An 18,852-nucleotide genomic window follows, 5' to 3' on the forward strand; every position below is an offset into this window, starting at 1 on the left:
ACAAGGTTTCTTTGTGTAGCCCTGGCTGTCCTCAAATGGAACTTACTTTGTAGACCAGCTGGCCTCAAACTCTCAGAGATCTGTCTGACCTGCCCCTGTCTCCTGAGTGCTGTGATTAGAGGCCTTTTCCCCTTAAGTAGAAGTGTACAGTAAGTAGAAGTATACAGTAAGAAGTATGCAGTAAGTACTATACAGTAAGAAGTATGCGGTAAGTCGTATACAGTAAGTCATATAAGTAAGTAGGAGTATACAGTAAGTAGGAGTATACAGTAAGTAGGAGTATACAGTAAGTAGGAGTATACAGTAAGTAGGAGTATACAGTAAGTAGGAGTATACAGTAAGTAGGAGTATACAGTTTGCATGTGAAGCTGTTCACAAAGGATCACACTATCTTTAGGAGTTTAGTGGATGAACACAGTAATCTTATTAGACTCTTCCTGTTAGTTGTATCAATCTTTTTGCCTGTATTTTAGCAGTTAGGCACTGTTCAGAATACTTTATAAATGGCAACTAGTAGTCCAACGTAGCCCTACAAGGTAAATATTACCATCCTTTTGTAAATAAAGGAGAAAGGTGTTGACCTTGATCTCATCCTGGTAAATGTCTTCTCTGTTGTAGTTGCCCTTCTCAGTTGAATCACAGCTGCCCGCCAAAGTCAGACCATGTGGTCTTGGCTGCTTCAGAGTGTACATAAGCAACCGCTCACAGTGTGGTTGATTGGGAAAATTCCAACCAGTGGAGCAGCATTTCTTTCTTTCTGGTTTTTCAAGACAAGGTTTCTTCTCTTTGTAGTTCTGGCTGTTTGGGAATTTGCTTTGTAGACCAGGCTAGCCTTGAACTCAAAGAGATCCACTGGACTGCTAGGATTAAAGGTATGGGCTGCTACTGCTAAGCAAAATAACTTTAAAAAAAAATGTGTATTTGTTTATCAAGACAAGATCTCTCTTGCTTTGGTTGTCCTGGAACAGACAATACTCTGTAAGAGATGTATTTTGTGTGTGTGTCCGCGCGTACGCATTCTCTGAGAGGCCAGAAAAGAGCATCCAAACTGGGGCTGGAGATAAAGGTAGCTGTGTGCTGAACTAGCAGGGGTGCTGGAAACTGAGCTCTGTCCCTCTGCAAGAGCAGTCACCCTCTTAACCTTCTCTCCATTCCCTAAAATAGAAATGATTGTGGCATGGAGTGAAATACTGAATTTGGAAATCAGACTTTTGAAAACAAATTTGCTTTTTAAAATATCTTATTTAATATTTTAGTAAATTTAGAATTTCAAAAGCATTAGTAATATTAGAGCCATTTGCATCTGTAAAAGTTATATAGGAATGTTTTAAATGCATATAATTTGTTAATTGAATATACTTGTTAAAGAATAGTTTTGCTCCTCTCGGTCCCATATTGAACTCGAGTTGGAAGAGGCGAGTCTCAAAATGGAGGTAAAACTGCCACCCAGTACCCCCAGCCTGACTCCGGCTACAGCTGCTGCTGCTGCCGGGGGTGGGAGGGGAGAGGGCCATGATCCAAAGGAACCAGAGCAGCTGAGGAAGCTGTTTATTGATGGTCTGAGCTTTGAAACCACAGATGATAGCTTAAGAGAGCATTTTGAGAAATGGGGCACACTTACAGACTGTGTGGTAATGAGAGATCCCCAAACAAAACGTTCCAGAGGCTTTGGTTTTGTGACCTACTCTTGTGTTGAAGAGGTGGATGCTGCAATGTGTGCTCGGCCACACAGGGTTGATGGGCGTGTGGTGGAACCAAAGAGAGCTGTTTCTAGAGAGGATTCTGTAAAGCCTGGCGCCCATTTAACGGTGAAGAAAATCTTTGTTGGTATTAAAGAGGATACGGAAGAATATAACCTGAAAGACTACTTTGAAAAGTATGGCAAGATTGAAGCCATAGAGGTTATGGAAGACAGGCAGAGTGGGAAAAAGAGAGGATTTGCTTTTGTAACTTGATCATGACACAGTTGATAACATTGTTGTTCAGGGGGCTGGTGAGATGGCTCAGTGGGTAAGAGCACCCGACTGCTCTTCCGAAGGTCCAGAGTTCAAATCCCAGCAACCACATGGTGGCTCACAACCATCCGTAACAAGATCTGGCGCCCTCTTCTGGAGGGTCTGAAGACAGCTACAGTGTACTTACATATAATAAATAAATAAATCTTTCAAAAAAAAAAAAAAAACAAAACATTGTTGTTCAGAAATACCACACTATTAATGGGCATAATTGTGAAGTGAAAAAGGCCCTTTCTAAACAAGAGATGCAGTCTGCTGGATCACAGAGAGGTCATGGAGGTGGATTTGGCAACTTTATGAGTCGTGGAGGAAACTTTGGAGGTTGTGGAGGAAACTTTGGTGGAAGAGGTGGCTATGGTGGTGATGGTGGATATAATAGATTTGGAGGTGATGGTGGCAACTATGGTGGTGGTCCTGGTTACAGTAGTGGAGGAGGTTATGGAGGTGGTGGACCAGGCTATGGAAACCAGGGTGGTGGATGTGGTGGTGGAGGAGGAGGCTATGATGGTTACAATGAAGGAGAACATTTTGGGGGAGGTAACTATGGTGATGGTGGAAACTATAAGGACTTTGGAAATTATAGTGGACACCAACAATCAAATTATGGACCCATGAAGGGGAGCAGTTTTGGTGGAAGAAGCTCAGGCAGTCCCTGTGGTGGTGGCTATGGATCTGGAGGTGGAAGTGGTGGATATGGTAGCAGAAGGTTTTAAAATAAAACAGAAACGGTGAATGAGAACCCTACTTGCCTAACGAGGAATGTCTTTCCCACCACCTTAAATACGAAGGTTTCTGGCTGGGTAAGGTTTGTAGTTCACAGTAAAAACCGATGACACCGTTCGTTGGTTTCCCACAAGTTAGTGTCACAGTTGAGACATTACCCCTCAAGCTCAGTTTTGTTTTGGTTCCCACTGAACAAATTCTAAGACATAGGCAGTTACATTCTGCAGTGCCGTGGGTGTTTGTCATAAGCTAGATGTGCCTCTTCATGGGTACAACTCAATGTTCTAAGGTAAAGTCATCCTTCAATAGGGAAAGTCATGTTGGCTTTTCAAAAATAGTTTTTGGTGTATGACTTTAATAAGCTGTTCCCACCCTAGGAAGAAGTAGGAACTTTCACAGTTATCAGAATAATTGTCTTCCTTAAAGCTCTATAGCGTGTGTGTTTACTCTTGTGTGGACCAGTCAAGTGTTTAGTCTCCCTAACCCATCACACAAACAGGCTCTCACTGTTGTCCTAGCCTGGAGCTCAATCCACCAGCCTTCCGTGTCTCCCAAATGCTGGGGTTAAAGGGTGGTGCCTGTATGATAACTCAAGTTCCTTTTAAAATCATCCAAAGAACAGTTGGGTTACTACTCACATAATGTTGCTGGTTGTTCATAAGGGCTATTTCTGCTGCCCTGAAAGGGCTTATTTGAAAATTGCTTAGTTCAGGTTACGTCTTAGTAGAACATTTTCAGGGGACAAATCTGCAAAATGTTTCCCACACAGGGAACATCCCTGCGTCAACAAGTTTGCTTGGCATTTAAGTCGGGATTAAATTCACAGAAATCATAGTTACCAATAAGGTAGCAATCGTTCAGTGGTGGTTATTAACAGATTGCAGAAAATAGATTTGCTTAGGAGGCATTTACAGTCCATTTCCTTTCTGAAATAAAGTTATTTTAATAATAATAAAAAAAGAATAGTTTAATAGTTCAAGCATGTAGAATTTCCCTCAGTTCCAAGCATGACTTGTGTCTGTCTTCAGGGTTCATGTTCTAATCTTGTGCTTCCTCATTTCAGGCTGATATAGAATTGTTTGTTAACCGGCTTGATTCAGTGGAATCTGTTCTTCCTTATGAATATACAGCGTAAGTTTTCCAGCTTGATTTTATGATAATGTTTATGTGGCTCATCAGATTTTTTGTATGTAGAACTTTATTCATTCCCTAAGTGCATAGGGCCTGAATATTTGGGTAGAGGTGATGGAGATAGGCTCTTACTTTAGCCCTACCTGGTACACACTTTGGCAAGTCTCCTGCCTCAGCCTCTCAAGTGTTGGGATTGCAGGAATACCCACCACACCCAGTTTGGAAACACTTTCAGAGAAAACATGCTGTTCTGGGGCTAATGAGAGGGCTCAGTAGTTCAGAGCATATGCTGCTCTTTCAGAGGACCCAAACTCAGTTCTCAGCACCCACATGATGGCTTGCAAGTGTCTGGAACTCTACTTGTAGAGCATCCTACATCTTGTGGTCTCCATGGGTATCAATACACATGCATACAAATACAAATTGTGCATACAAATACAAAATGTATCTGATAATAGATACATCAACGAAACATGATTTTACTTTTTTATCTGACCATAAGAATGTAATTTGTTCTCTTTAAATTATTATTTATGTATATGGTTGTTTTACCTGCCTGAATGTCTGTCATCACACAAATGCCTTGTTTTGGGGCAGAAGGAGGGCATCAGATGCCCTGGAATTGGAGTTAGAGATGGTTGTAAGCTGCCATGTAGGTGCTGGGACTTGAACCCTGCCTGGTCCAGATAAAACACTGAGCCATCTTTCCAGCCTCTTCTATACATTTTAAAAGAATTCTCCTTCGTGTTATTCCCAGAAAGAACCACTATTTTGTCTGAGGCACTTTTTTCTCCAGTCTTTGACTGTGTGAGCATCCTGTGTAGTTTTACTGTAAACAACAATAAGCATCTTGTCTTCTCAACAGTGGCCTCACACCTTCCCTGTCAGTGTTCAGTCATTGCAGACTTCTCTGCAACCTGCACAATTATGTATAGTGCAGTTGTTTTCTGATTGCATTTCATTTCCAGATTTTTAAAGTTTTTGTTGTTGCTGTCTCATATATGAGGTGTATCTGTGGAGTCAGTGGTCTCTTTCCACATGGCTTGGCTGACTGCACTGAGCTGGTCAACCTATGCAACAAACACTACCCATTGAACCATTCTTTTTGACCTTCTAAGGTGTGGATTTTGTTGTTTGCTGTGTTATGAAGTGTGCTGCAAAAAAACCCTATAATCATTTAACTTCTGTGTTCCATATTAGTTGTTACATAGTTCCTAGATTATAATTGGCTTATTTATCCATAGCGCAAAGAGTTTTAAAGGGCAGTGTTTGCTATACAAAACAGTATATACAAAAGCTATTGCCCCGTAAGAACCTCTCTGCCTAAGTATATGTAAGGAAGGTGTACACAAGCCCTGAGCTGTGCCTGACTCACACAGGGGAGAGTCACTGCTTTCCTGGGTTCTGCTTATTCTGTTGAGGAGTCAGCATGTTTATTGAAATCTTTGTTCTTCTGATCCGTGTTTGGGAGTGTTTTGTAATTTTTGAAATTCACCTTCCTCTTAAGAATCTCAGTATACGAGCCGGGCGTGGTGACGCACGCCTTTAATCCAGCACTCGGGAGGCAGAGGCAGGCCGACTTCTGAGTTCGGGGACAGCCAGGGCTACACAGAGAAACCCTGTCTCGAAAAAACTATACTGTGGCCATTATACTCACACACTCCCCACGTTATTTCTTAATGAGTGTCCTATACTTTTCTGTGACAAAATTGAGTGAATTGAAACCAAATTTTACTAAAGCTGACTTGTAATACACAAAAATTATAGGAGAGAATCGTAGGATTCTGAATGTGCTTTTCCATCCCTCTGAGTTCTCATAGTAAAAGAATGGGTGGGCACCATATCTGCGTGAGGCAGATTGATACATCTGGAAATGTTATCTATGGGAAGATTTGAATTAAGAAGTTACAACAAAAGATTAATCCTGGAAAAAAAGCCTGCATAAAGACATTATAACAGATATAGTATATATTATATATAGTTAAATGATTATATATATTATATATGGTTATGATAATATGTAGTTACATGACATACTATAATATATATTATAATATAGAATTAAACTTCACAAGAATAAGATGTAATGTGTAGATTTTTAAGAAGCCTTATATATAAAATGTAGTACATTTCTGGTTCTGGTGGGAACTGTGATGCCTGAGACTTAAACGTAAGCACATTCCTCATTTAAAGAGCTCCTGAAAAAAGGAATCTCTCAAGAGTGGCCATGGTTCTTACCTCAGTGTTTTCTCTATGGCTAAATGTTAATGTTCTTTCTTCAGGTTTGACTTTTGCCAAGCGTCAGAAGGAAAACGCCCATCTGAAAATCTTGGTCAGGTATTATTCGGGGAAAGAATTGAACCCTCACCGTATAAGGTTTGTATTTGGTTAAATAAAAATTTCTTACCATAGCTTTAGAGGTTTCTTTTTTGTTCTTATTTGAGAACTGTCACAAATAAATTGCACAGATGAGGAGCACTTACTTTGGTTTGCACCCATGAGTAACTTCTTTTTTTCCTTTTCCTTTTCCTTTTCCTTTTCCTTTTCCTTTTCCTTTTCTCTCCCCTCCCTCCCTCCCTTCCTCCCTCCCTTCCTTCCTTCCTTCCTTCCTTCCTTCCTTCCTTCCTTCCTTCCTTCCTGTTGGAGTGTGTGTATGTATGTATGTATATGTATTTAAAGTTTATTTTATGTGTAAGAGTGTTTTCCCTGCATGTATGTCTGTGCACCACTTGTGTGCCTAATGCCCATAGAGATCCCTTAGAATTGGAATTATGGGGGGTTGTGAACTGCCATGTTGGTTCTGGGAATCAAATCCTGGACCTCTAGGAAAGCAGTCAGTGCCCTTAACCACTGAGCCATGTCTCCAGCCCCCAGGAGAGATTTCTCCAAGCCTTGGTTTAGAAAGAGCCTTCTTCTTTTCATAGCATGTCATTGATAGTTCTGCTCTAGTGTTATGATGCACAGTGTGGAGTCTTCTGTCCAGTCATGGAAGGTTGTCTCTGTTATTCTTTGTCTGTCTCCTCTTTCTGAACAGTGTCTGTAGATTTTCTTGATTCCCAAGGGCAACATTGCCTGGTCTTTTCTGTTGGTATTTTGAAGAGATTTTTAATTTTCATTTTACTTTTAGTCTTGGGTTATTTAGCTTATAGCCTATTTGGTACAGTGTTGGGTTTTTTTGTTTTTGTTTTGTTTTCCCATGTACAATGGCCTGGGGTCTATCCTCAGCACCACAAAACCAAGCATGGTAATACAGGCCTGTAATCCCTGCACTTAGGGTTGAGGGCAGGAAACTTGAATGTCCTCAGCTACTTAATGAGTTGGAGGCCAGCCTGAACGACCTAAGACCTGCCTCAAAAACAAAATGGGTTTATTTGAAACATCACATATAATTTTTTTTAGGACACCAGTTAAATGAAACTGAACACAATATAAGATATTCTCTTCGATATATGTACTTCATCATTTCCCATAATTATCTCCCTTTTTAAGCTTTGATCTTTTGAACTTATTCTCCCATATTGAGCAGTCCTATCTCTGGTCATTTTATATATGCTCTTCTACTGTACAAAGAGTGGTAGACCTCTTTCAGAAAAATTAAGACATTTATAATTATAACACATCACTGTATAAATAGTTTAGTGGTGTGGAAGACTATAAAATGAAAAGTAAGTCTCTCTTCTCCCTTAGTTCTACTTGTTTCTTTTTAGCATTTTCTGAAGATTTGTACACACATACAAGTTGTTATAAATACAATTAGATTGTTACTTATTTAGTGTATTAATATATTTATATATAATGTACACACATTTATTTTAATGTATTCTGTACTTTGCATTGTTCCTTCCCTGCTTCCTTGGGCATCTGACCCTACTAGAACTCTTCCTGTGATGGCTGTCATTTGATTCCCAGGTATCCTCAGCTCACTGCTGCCTCTCCTGGCTTCCCATTCTTCTTCCTGTGGCTTAGACTCTAGCCTTAGCAACCTGGCCTTCTTTTCACCAGGCACTTTCTTCTTCTTGGCACTTTGTTAGGTGGAGCATCCACCCGGCTAATCCCTGGGTCTGCATTGGTCCCAGTAACCATCTTACACCCCCTCCATGCAGAACCCATTCTGTGAAGCCTCAGGGGCAGAAAGATATAAACACTGTATAAACAGTTGAAGACCTTTCGAAATGATGTTACTGGGGAAGAATTCAGTGTGTCTTTATGGGGAGCATAAAGCAATAATTCTTTGTTATGAATTTGAGAGATTATTTTGATACTGCATTCATTTGCAGTGGATGCTGTTGTCAGGCATATCTATGATATTAGACAGACAACTTAAATATTAACGTGTCTGTTTACTTAGTGCTGGCCTTTAGGAAAGAGTCTGGTGGATGTGGTTCAGGCCTTTAAACCCAGTAGAGGCAGGCAAACGGGTAGATCTCTGCTTCGGGGATCTTACTCTGCCAGAGACAGACAGCCTTTGGTACAATAGTAAACTGGAAAACCGAACCGAACCGAACCGAACAAACAATTGCTGTCTGTAGAAGGAGCTCATTCTTGACATTTCTAAATGTTTGTAGGACCCTTGCTTGGGTCCTGGGAATCTTAGATTTAATCTCTTGCCCTGGCAGCTGAGGTAAAGTAGAGCAGAAGGATTCTTAAATAGAGAAAGGTGTGCACCCAACATTTTTCACATTCTACAGAAACTTAGGGTCAAGATCTGTGTTGAACAGAACATAGTGACACATATGTCTGTGGAGATGCTAAGGGCAGGCCCAGGTTATCCTGGCTACCTAGCAAGATCCTGTCCTCCAAACCAAAAAGTATTAAGTTCAATTCCCAATTTAAAGAGATTCTTGAAGACTACAGCATATGAAAGCATGGTATTGGGCCATCGATGAGAGTTTTCTTTCTAAACCAGCCATAAATGATTTTTCAAATTTCTGGGTCATGTTATTTTGGAATCAACTTTGATTAGAAAGCCTGAATTTATTTTAAAAGATGAGCTATAACCTACCCACTCTCTTTTTTTTGTTTGTTTGTTTTTCATTTTTCTTTTTTCTTTTGGTTTTTCGAGACAGGGTTTCTCTGTGTAGCCCTGGCTGTCCTGGAACTCACTCTGTAGACCAGGCTGGCCTCGAACTCAGAAATCCACCTGTCTCTGCCTCCCAAGTGCTGGGATTAAAGGTGTGTGCTGCCACACCTGGCGTTTTTCGTTTTTCAAGACAAGAGTTTCTCTGTGTAGCCCTGGCCATTTTGGAATTCACTTCTTTAGGTGAGTTGGGACTCACCCAGGCTGGTCTTGAGCTCAGAGATTCACTTACATCTGCCTCCCAAGTGCCAGAATTAAAGGTGTGCACCACACTGCCTGGCTAGACAATATACTTTAATTCGTTTTGACCCTCCTGTGCTTTATTTTCAGATATTTTTACTCCACTTAAGTATGTAGTGAAGCAGCAGTGATAACCAGCAGCAGAGGCGGTCCCCAGCTGAAGGCTGCTTGGTTGCCTTTTTCTGGGGCATTTGTTTAGGTCAGGAAAAGTACAGCTTAAGACAGTGTGTGGATCGTAAAACCCCATGTACCTGTAAGCACTCACCGACGCATCCATTCACCGGGCTAACATTTGTGGGTTAGCTACTTTGTGCATACCCCAGGCACTGTTACAGATGTAGAATATAACAGTGGACAGGACAAGAGAAATCCCTGGCCTTTGTGGCTCTTTGGTCTTGATGGCAAGGAGGAGACTGGAGAGAACTAAAGAAAACAGTATGTCAGTTACTTGGGAAAGAATTTCCAAAACTAAATGTGGACAGAGAGTTTGTCATTTTAGGTAAGACTTACTGAGAGGTGACATTAAAAATGTAAATTAAAAAGTCTCTCTGAGAAGGTGACATTTGAATACAAGACCTTAAAAATACGTGAGGGAGTAAGTCACTCAAGTGCCTGGGGAAGGTATTTTAGAGGCAGACAGAAGATGCCAGGTCCCCAGGTGTGGACTTGCCTGGGCTGTTCAAGGTACAGAGATAAAGGAGTACAGCCTGAGCAAGGAGTGAGAGAGGGGGTCTGGTGAGAGATGAGGGCAAGAGTAACGGCTCTTACAGGAGGAAGCCCAGTTGAGTGGTAGAACACTTGCAGCATGCTTGAGGCCCTTACCACCACAAGAAACAACAGTGACTCAAACTTTGGACCCTTCACATCTGAGCAAGATTGGACATTGTTGCATAAGCTTGGCTCTTAACATGATCACTCACTATTGAGGCGTGTTGAGAACAGACTGAGGGGTATAAGGAGAAACCCCAGTCAGGAGATTTCACAGCTGTCCGGATAGGGTTTGATGGTGGTTAGGGGGAGATTGTGACATAGTTGGACTCTTAGAATCAGCTTGTTTTTTTTTTTAAAGTAGAGCCGAAAGAATTAGCTAAGGAATAGGATATAGACTGGGGTTTTCATTTCCTACAGCAGATAAAACAGCAATGAACAGGAGTGAACAGAAGAGTAAATTTGGGACATCTCATGCCCTCTTCTGGCTGTTGTGGTACTTGCACACATGGACATACGATAAAATTAAAGATGTGTATTTTATAATATGGAGAGTGATACAGGAAACCTCCTGCCCACCACATACGTGCACTTGGGCACACCTACACCTCTCTGCATGCATATACACCCCCACAATATAATACAATTAAGTAAAATAGGGCAAAATTGAGCTTGGGTGTCACAAAGGAGGGTTGGTTCCTTTGCCAGCTAGTAACATTTTAAAATATTTATCAAAACTTAAGTACTGAGGGTTGGAAAGATAGCTCAGCAGTTAAAAGCACCCCTGTGCTTTCAGAGGACCCCGGGTTGAGTCCCAGCACCCACATGGCAGCTTATAGCTATCTGTAACGCCAGTCCCAGAGGATCCAACACCGTCATCTGGCCTGAGCATGCATGTGGTATATGGACATACACATAAAAATAAAAAGTGACAATGATTTCAAACACGGAATTTCTAACTAAGCATAAGGAGAGAAGCTTTGTTTCTATAGCTCAACCCTTTGGATCATATCCTGACTGGCATTTCTTAGTTTGTGTCTCTAATGTCTTGATTTTCTTTTTTTTTTTTTTTTTTTTTTTTTTTTTTTTGGTTTTTTGAGACAGGGTTTCTCTGTGTAGCCCTGGCTGTCCTGGCACTCACTTTGTAGACCAGGCTGGCCTCGAACTCAGAAATCCGCCTGCCTCTGCCTCCCGAGTGCTGGGATTAAAGGCGTGCGCCACCACGCCCGGCATGTCTTGATTTTCTAATCTAACATGTGGAGAAGGCCAACCTTGCCCATTTATTGGGTGGAATACATGAGCCTTGACTGTTAACTGTTGCTCTGTCATCAGTTGTTGCCTGGATGGTTCAGTTGGTAAAAAGTGCTTGCTCCATAAACATAATGACCTGAACTCAGAACCTCAGCACCCACATAGAAGCTGGGTACATTAGCACATGTACCCGTAGTCCAGTGGGGGAGCATGGAGACCCTGGAGCTGTGAGTCAGTGAGCTCCAGGTCCACTGACAACCTGTTTGAGAACTAAAGTGGAGAGCGATAGAAGAGGATGTCTGACGTTGGCCCATGGGCTTCTTATGGTGTACACGTATAAGATGCACACGTGTAACATGCCCGCTCTTTCTCCTTTGCTGTTTTTTTTTTCCTTTACAGTTGAGCACAAAAGTTGAGACAGCTAAATCCAGTTCCCACCTATCAGATTGAGGTGTAAGATTTACTGTTGGGTGGCTGTTAGCAGAGATAGTCTGTCTCTCCTTATCTAAGTTGGACATCTGTGCCTCTCTGTCACATTAGTACTTTTGTGTTACTACTATTCAGTTTTTAAAAATGAACATTAAGGTTCAAAATAATGCTACAATGCTGTGTTTTAGATGGAGGTAGTGATGTGGTGAAAATTAAACTGTTGGCTGACAGGTGGCAGCAGTGGGCTGCAGGTAAACATTCACCTCAGCTAAGTTGGTGTAGGGGTGTTAATAACATACAGAAGCAGGCTACTAGCCAGCTGTTAGTACACACCTATAGGGACCCCAGCATTTGGGGGCCTATGTAGAAGAATCTGAATTTGAGGCCAAACTGCAGCATAGTAAGAGAAATCAAAACTGACAAGTCAACTGGACTATTTAGAAAAACATAATTTTTATGTTTTGATTTTAGAGACAGGATTTCTCTGTGTAGTCTTGGCTATCCTGGAATTTACTGTGTAGACCAGACTAGCCTTGAACTCAGAGATCCACCTGCCTCTGCCTCCTGAGTCCTGGGATTAAAGGCGTGTGCCACCACTGCTCAGCAAAATGTGATTTTTAATTAGAAATTATTAGGTTTATTTATATAGTTGATACGTCTCAGCCTTCTGAAAATATGAAGATGTTTATATGGGTTTTGTTTTATTTATTTATTTATTTTTTGTGCTAGATGTTGAAGCAGAGCCTCATTCGTGCCCTCGAGCTCTGTGGTTTGCTTTACTCCTCACCCCTCAGCCCAATGAATCACAGTTTTATTTTTATTTTTTAAAGATTTATATAATGTATGTGAGTACACTGTCAATCCCTTCAGACACCCCAGAAGAGGTCATTGCATCTCATTGCATTGTGAGCCACCATGTGGTTGCTGGGAATTAAACTGAGGCCCTCTGGAAAGTGCAGACAGAGCCATCTCTCCAGTCAATGAATTGCATTTTTAAAATTAAGACTTAAATGCTCCCAGTAAATCATCATGGACCTATTATTAAAGTATGTGAATGGTGTGTGAGTGTGAGTGTGAGTGTGTGTGTGTGTGTGTGTGAGAGAGAGAGAGAGAGAGAGAGAGAGAGAGAGAGAGAGAGAGAGAGAGAGAGAGAGAAGGGGGGGGTTAAGTAATTCTGGACTCAAAATTGGAGGAACTTCCAGTTTTTAAATTTGGTTACTAATTTTTAATTTTACCTTTTTAATATATAGAATCCTGAGAATTAGCATCCTTTTAAGCCTGAGTAAAGGGTCATGTTTGCTTTAATTTTAGATATTCAAATGTGGCATTATGGTCACTGCTGAGTCTCCTAGGGAACATATAGGGGCACTTGATTGGTTCCTGTTTACTTGGACGATAGCACAGAAATCTTGGGTCCTTGTTACTAGAAGCCAGCAGCTCCAGAAGTGTAGAAGGTACCTATGGGGAAATGTTCTACTTTTTTCTTCTAGGTCACACTTACATGTAGAAGATGAATAGATTGAAGTTATCAGAACACACACACACACAAATCCACTTAGGATAAGAAAATGGGAGACTTTCTAGAGAAGCGCATTGAAGGTTCAGCTCCCTGAGTTGGCAGTGGTGCGTTTTATGTTTGTCACCAGGACTGTTACTTAAACTGCTGTCTTAGGTAGATAGAACCTGTATCTTTTTGCATAATATTTATTAATATACTTTCTACTTTCTTTTTATACAGTTTACGTTTAATAAGAAGGAAACCTGTAAGCTCGTTTGTACGAAAACATACAATACAGAGAAGGCTGAAGACAAACAAAAGTTAGACTTCTTGAAAAAAAGCATGCTACTGAACTATCAGCATCACTGGTGAGACAGAGGCTTCAGTTGGGGCTCTGACAATGAAATGTCTGTATCGATGCCTATAGAGATGAAATTGTAGGTTACATACAGTGTAACAAACTGTTCATGCCAGCGCAGTGTTAAAGCAGGTGACTGTGTCAGGCGCTTCTTGTACTCAGACCTGCTGCTCTGCTTCTCTGGCAGTTACCGTGGGACACTTTATGGTGTGGGGAAGAGCATCTACAAATCAAATCTACTTCGTGTTTTGTAACCATGGTGCAACATTAACCAGTTTCTTAGCAGTTTGTGTCGAGGATTGTTTAGACTCTGGGTCCTGGAGATAATGGAAGCAGAGACAAGGGTGCTTGGGGCTGTCTTGGTCGCAGAATGTTGATTGGCATATGCAAGGCTCTTTGTTCTCTTCACACATGCAGGTAGGAGAGAGAAGAGAGGCATTTATTCCTTGGCAGCTTCCATCCCGGAAGGTATCTAGAAATCTTTGGCTAATCTTTGCAGTTAGTCTAGGTCCTATTTTAAAGCCAAATAAGTTAATAAGAAAATCAATTTAAAGTAGTTTACAAAGTTAGGGAAGTATTCACTAGTGAAATTTACTAAGCAGTTTGTAAAGGCAGTTGCAAACCAGTGACTGCTTTAAAAAGTCAACTGGAAATGTGCTGTTAAATAATAGTTTTTACCATTGAATTGGGAATGTTTTATGATTTTAAGTCTGCATTATGAACAGGAATTTGCAACTTGTAATTCTAGGCTGTAGTCTGGGGCCCCAGGCTACTCTGGTTTTGGAGATACTGATTCTCGGTTGTGGGTTTCCTGAAGCTGAGTTGACGGTATTTTTATTTCAGGAGGTTTATATACTACATAGCTTGACTTTAAGCAGAATTGGCAGAAATAAAATGTGTCCCTCAGAATTTGAAAGATCGTTTAAAAGTACTGAATTCTTATGGAATCTTACTGTGCATTTAGTACCTTCCTTTGTACCAAGCTGCTTTAGGGAGGATAGGATTATTTTCTAAGTTATTAAGCTTGTGAAAAACCCTCAAGTGGTACAGAAAAATATTAAATAGCAAATAAGAGTTGTCTAGTGCTGTCAGCCATTTATTCTGCCTGCCGTCTCCTGTGCAGCACTGTTTGTCATGCATGTTTTCAGATTTCTGCATTTGTGTGAATGTGAAAGGGTAGGCATCGTTAGAAAATGCAAAAGCTGGCACATTATTGTATACTTGACTCTGTGTGCTTGTTTTGTTTAAGGATACATTGGGCATTTTTCCAGGGCCTTTGTAGATCTATATTTGTTTTTATAGTTGTATGAATTTTATGATGTGAATGGTGATTTTTCTTTTCCTCAGATAATTGTAACCAATAAATTCTTCATCCTTATTATAGAGAAAGGTTAATGGGATATAGTTTTCTTATTTGAGTTGAGTAATTTTTTATTTTACTTGGGCCATTAAAAGTGGGTTAGGGATTTTGGGGGCTGACTTTACTCAAAGCTGAAGCAGCTCCATCATTCTAGAGCCATTTTTGATCCCCACACTGGTACCTGAACTCAGTTCAGCTGTCCTGTGCACTCTAACCCTCTGCTTTCTACCTAGGACTCTGACTCAGAGAGTAAAACATGTGTACATGTATTACTGCAGACTGGTCATGCTGAGCAAGCACTGTACTACTGAGTTCTTTATAATGTTTTAAAATAAAATCATACTTAACTAGTTGTCTTCATACTCAGTGTTCAATGACATACAACTTCTAGACTTATGGCAGCTTGTGGTATAGAAAGGGATTCTGAAGATAACTTCAGCCAGCACATTTAATCTCAGATCCTACCAGTTCAACAAAGGAGAGTGCTATACAGTTTTCAAAACTGCAAAAATCCTCATTAGTGTAAATCTGCTTGTGTTAAAAGTACACAGGAGGACTTAATTGCCAAGTTTCATTCAGCTTTGCTACACTTTTGGCTACTTCAGTCTAATCGAAACATTTATAACTGAATTATTGGGAAAATAACTTCTTTATAATTAATAAGGTTTTTATTGCTGGCAGTGTTTAACACAGGCCTTGGAATGTAGAGGAGAAAGTGCCCTCTACCCTGGAAGGAGTTCTTTCTGGTAGAAAGTTGGGACCAGTCTTCCCACTGTAATCCTTGGATTCTTCTTCCACACTCTTACCCATTGTGGTGAATTGGAATTAAGGTTGAATTTTTAGAAATTTAATACTGCTTCCTGATTTATGAAAGCAGTAATTTTAAAATGGTATTCTTTAAATTTTCTTGGATTTATTTCAAAGGAGTTCTCTTTCTGCTTAGTATATTCTAATACCTGAAATAGCTATTAAAATAAGTTACAACTAAGTAAAATGTTTGTTTTTAAAACTCTATATGCCCCCCCCAACCTCCATATTGCAATTAGCACTCTAATTTTTATATAGCATTTTCTTTCTAGTTGGCTAACATAAACACATTTTATGTTGCCTGCATACACTCGACTGGTTATAATTAATTCTGTCTAACGCAACTGACTGATGATTTAGCACCCCACAAAACTCTTCAATTATTTATACAGCATTGTTTTATGTTTCTAATATTTTATAATGTTATAGTCTTTTGGGTGTAATAGTAAACAGCTTAATAGTATAGGTGATTGTAAAATTTGTACACAGTGTGCTATTAAGTAGCACTTAAATATGACAAGACATGTTTTATTAGGTCATTAACATACACCTTGGGTGAGTATAGAATCATAATTTTACTTCCTAGGGCACACATTAATTAAAAAATAAAACATGCCCTGGAGTGTAGTCTTATGACTGTAATACAGCTAGTATATTTTGGCCAATTCTTTATTTTGTATCCTGCAGTGTGTTCTAAGCATAGGGGACCGCATGCTCAGACTATAATGTAGTTTCACAGTGCCGCAAACTTCATTATTCTTTCACTGTAAACTTTGAAAGATTTGATTCTCTTGCTTTATAGCAATGTTTCTTTTATAAATCACTTGGATTTATGAGTTTTAACAGAAAGTACTATAATTTCCACTTTTCCCCTCACTCTCTAGTTAAATTCCATCTTGCAGATGTACTCCTTTGCCTCTGTGAGCTACTGTAGTAGACTTGAAAGCTCCTGAGGAACCAGGTACACTGTTCTGCACCTGTTAAAGCGTCAAGGGCTCTGCTGAAGGGAAAAGTGTACTCAGGTGCCTGGATGACGCCATTACAGACACAGCTGCAGCAGGCGAACTGTTAGATCTCCTTTTTTACATGCATTTATAGTTTCAAAACCTCTACTAACTATATTCTTATTACAGTGCATCATGGGTTCCATGAAAACATGTTTGAGTTGTGGAATGTTTGGCATTTAGAGATGTTTATGTCGTATGAATGACGGCACAGACTTAAGCTGTGCCTCTTGGTTGTGTTCACTCAGATCACTGACCTGACTTTTACTCACACGCACAGGATTGTGGATAATATGCCTGTCACGTGGTGCTATGAGGTTGAAGACAGTCAGAAGTTCTGTAATCCTGGATTTCCCATTGGCTGTTACATTACAGATAAAGGCCATGCAAAGGATGCCTGTGTTATCAGTGTAAGTGTGTGGTAAACTTTGCACTGCTTTTCTGAAGGAGACTTCAGCCTTTGAACAGAAGTGTCACAGAGACTGAATGTTAGATGCTCTCAGGTACATTACTTAGATTAATACTGTGCACATTTAACTCTAGAAATGAAATCATTCAGATTTCAGTTCAAGATTTACAGTTTGTTATGGTAGGTTCTATGTGAAGGGCTAAGCCTTTGTTGTAACTCAAAGGCTACACTGAGGGCTGGAGGGACAGTTGTCCTCTTACGAGCTTGTGGAGAGGACCTGAGTCTGAGGCCCAGCACTCATGTCAGTTCCAGGAGACCTGGTGTCACTGAAGGCACACATAACTTATAACACCACAGCACATTTATTTGAAAGGCTGAAGCCATGGTTCAGAGGTTAGCAGCTTATACTGCTCTCCCAAGGAGTACAGCCTCAGTTCCCAGCTGGTTTACAACTCTACAGCTCAAGAGAATCCCATGCCAGCTGCTTATCTTACACAGACATGCACCCATGCAGATAATTAAAAAGAATTCTTTTAAAGTTTTGAAGACAGGGTCTCAACCATGTAGCCTTAGCTGTCTTGGTGCAGACCAAACCGGTTTCAAACTCAAACTGCCTCTGTCTCCTGAGTGTTGGGGTTAAGGGCATGCACCACCATGGCCATGCTAAAAATAAGTCTTTTTAAAAGATTTTATTTATTTATTTATTTATTTATTTTTGGTTTCTCGAGATAGGGTTTCTCTGTGTAGCCCTGGCTGTCTTGGAACTCACTCTGTAGACCAGGCTATCCTCTAATTCAGAAATCCACCTGCCTCTGCCTTCCAAGTGAAGGGATTAAAGGCGTGCGCCACCACTACCTGGCTTTTTTAAATCATTATTATTAAAAAAAAAGTTAGATTCAGGGGCTGGAGAGATGGCCCAGCAGTTAAGAGCACTGGCTGCTCTTTCAGAAGTCCTGAGTTCAATGCCCAGCAACCACATGGTGACTCACAACCCTCTGTAATAGGATCCTGATGCCCTCTTCTGGCATGTGGGTATACATGCAGATAGAGCACTCATATAAAATAAATAAACAAATCTTTTTAAAAAAAACTACTTAAAGCATTTTTCTACTTTAGGGGGGAAAAAAAAAGCTAGACACAGGGTCAGTGAGAAGTTTGAGGAGGTAAGGGTGCATGATGACCTGGGTTCGGGTCCCAGGATCTCGTGGAGAAGGAGATGACTGACTCCCTGAGCTTGTCCTCTGGCCCCCATACATGTGTGCACACATACAAAATACAAATAAAGCCTGTAAAAAGTCACATCTGTAAGCCTTGTATAGAGAAAACATAAAAGTATTAAGGAAAAGTAAGGAAAACTTGTAAGAATAGGAGGAGCACTGCAGGAGAAATGTCTGACGCATAAATCTTAACTAGAGCATGTAGACACTGGAGAGTTAGAAGGGTGTCTCTAAGTTTATACATTTGTGTCGCAGAAATTTCAGAATACACTTTTTATCAAACCTGTTTTTCTTTGAAGCCTTGCTTTTATGTATGAAGAAAATGTTAGAAGAGACATTAATGTAGAACTGTTATTAAGATCAACATATAATAGTCACTAATTTTGTCTTACTTTGTTATTACTAATATTGGGAGTATAAGATTTCCATATTCCCAGGCACCTGATTCACTCTCTCACTGATGTGATCTAAGTTAGCATCATCATCTCTAACTTAGTTCATGAGCCCTCGTGTGACAGTTGAGTAGCTGAGGTTGTTACTTGTAATCCTGAACAGTTTTACAAAATTTTAGAAAGGTTTGCTTAAATGTGGGCAGTTTAACATATTTATAATGTCACTTCTTTTT

At 40.3% G+C, this 18,852-nt stretch overlaps 1 protein-coding gene and 1 pseudogene across 1 annotated transcript in view; both read left to right on the forward strand.

The window, feature by feature from the left end:
• The window catches only part of Tm9sf2 (transmembrane 9 superfamily member 2), a 50,779-nt gene that overhangs the window by 11,628 nt on the left and 20,299 nt on the right, over window positions 1-18,852 (forward strand). The window contains exons 2-5 of the mRNA XM_021181309.3: window positions 3,802-3,869; window positions 6,152-6,245; window positions 13,313-13,440; window positions 16,882-17,011. Of these exons, the coding sequence (XP_021036968.1) occupies window positions 3,802-3,869; window positions 6,152-6,245; window positions 13,313-13,440; window positions 16,882-17,011 (420 nt within the window). The remainder of the gene's footprint in view (window positions 1-3,801; window positions 3,870-6,151; window positions 6,246-13,312; window positions 13,441-16,881; window positions 17,012-18,852) is intronic.
• Window positions 380-3,795, forward strand: LOC110308940 (heterogeneous nuclear ribonucleoprotein A3-like; annotated as a pseudogene).

This window comes from Mus caroli, unplaced genomic scaffold, assembly GCF_978045245.1.
Source record: "Mus caroli unplaced genomic scaffold, Mus_caroli_1 scaffold_12, whole genome shotgun sequence".
In the NCBI taxonomy this organism is placed as follows: domain Eukaryota; kingdom Metazoa; phylum Chordata; class Mammalia; order Rodentia; family Muridae; genus Mus; species Mus caroli.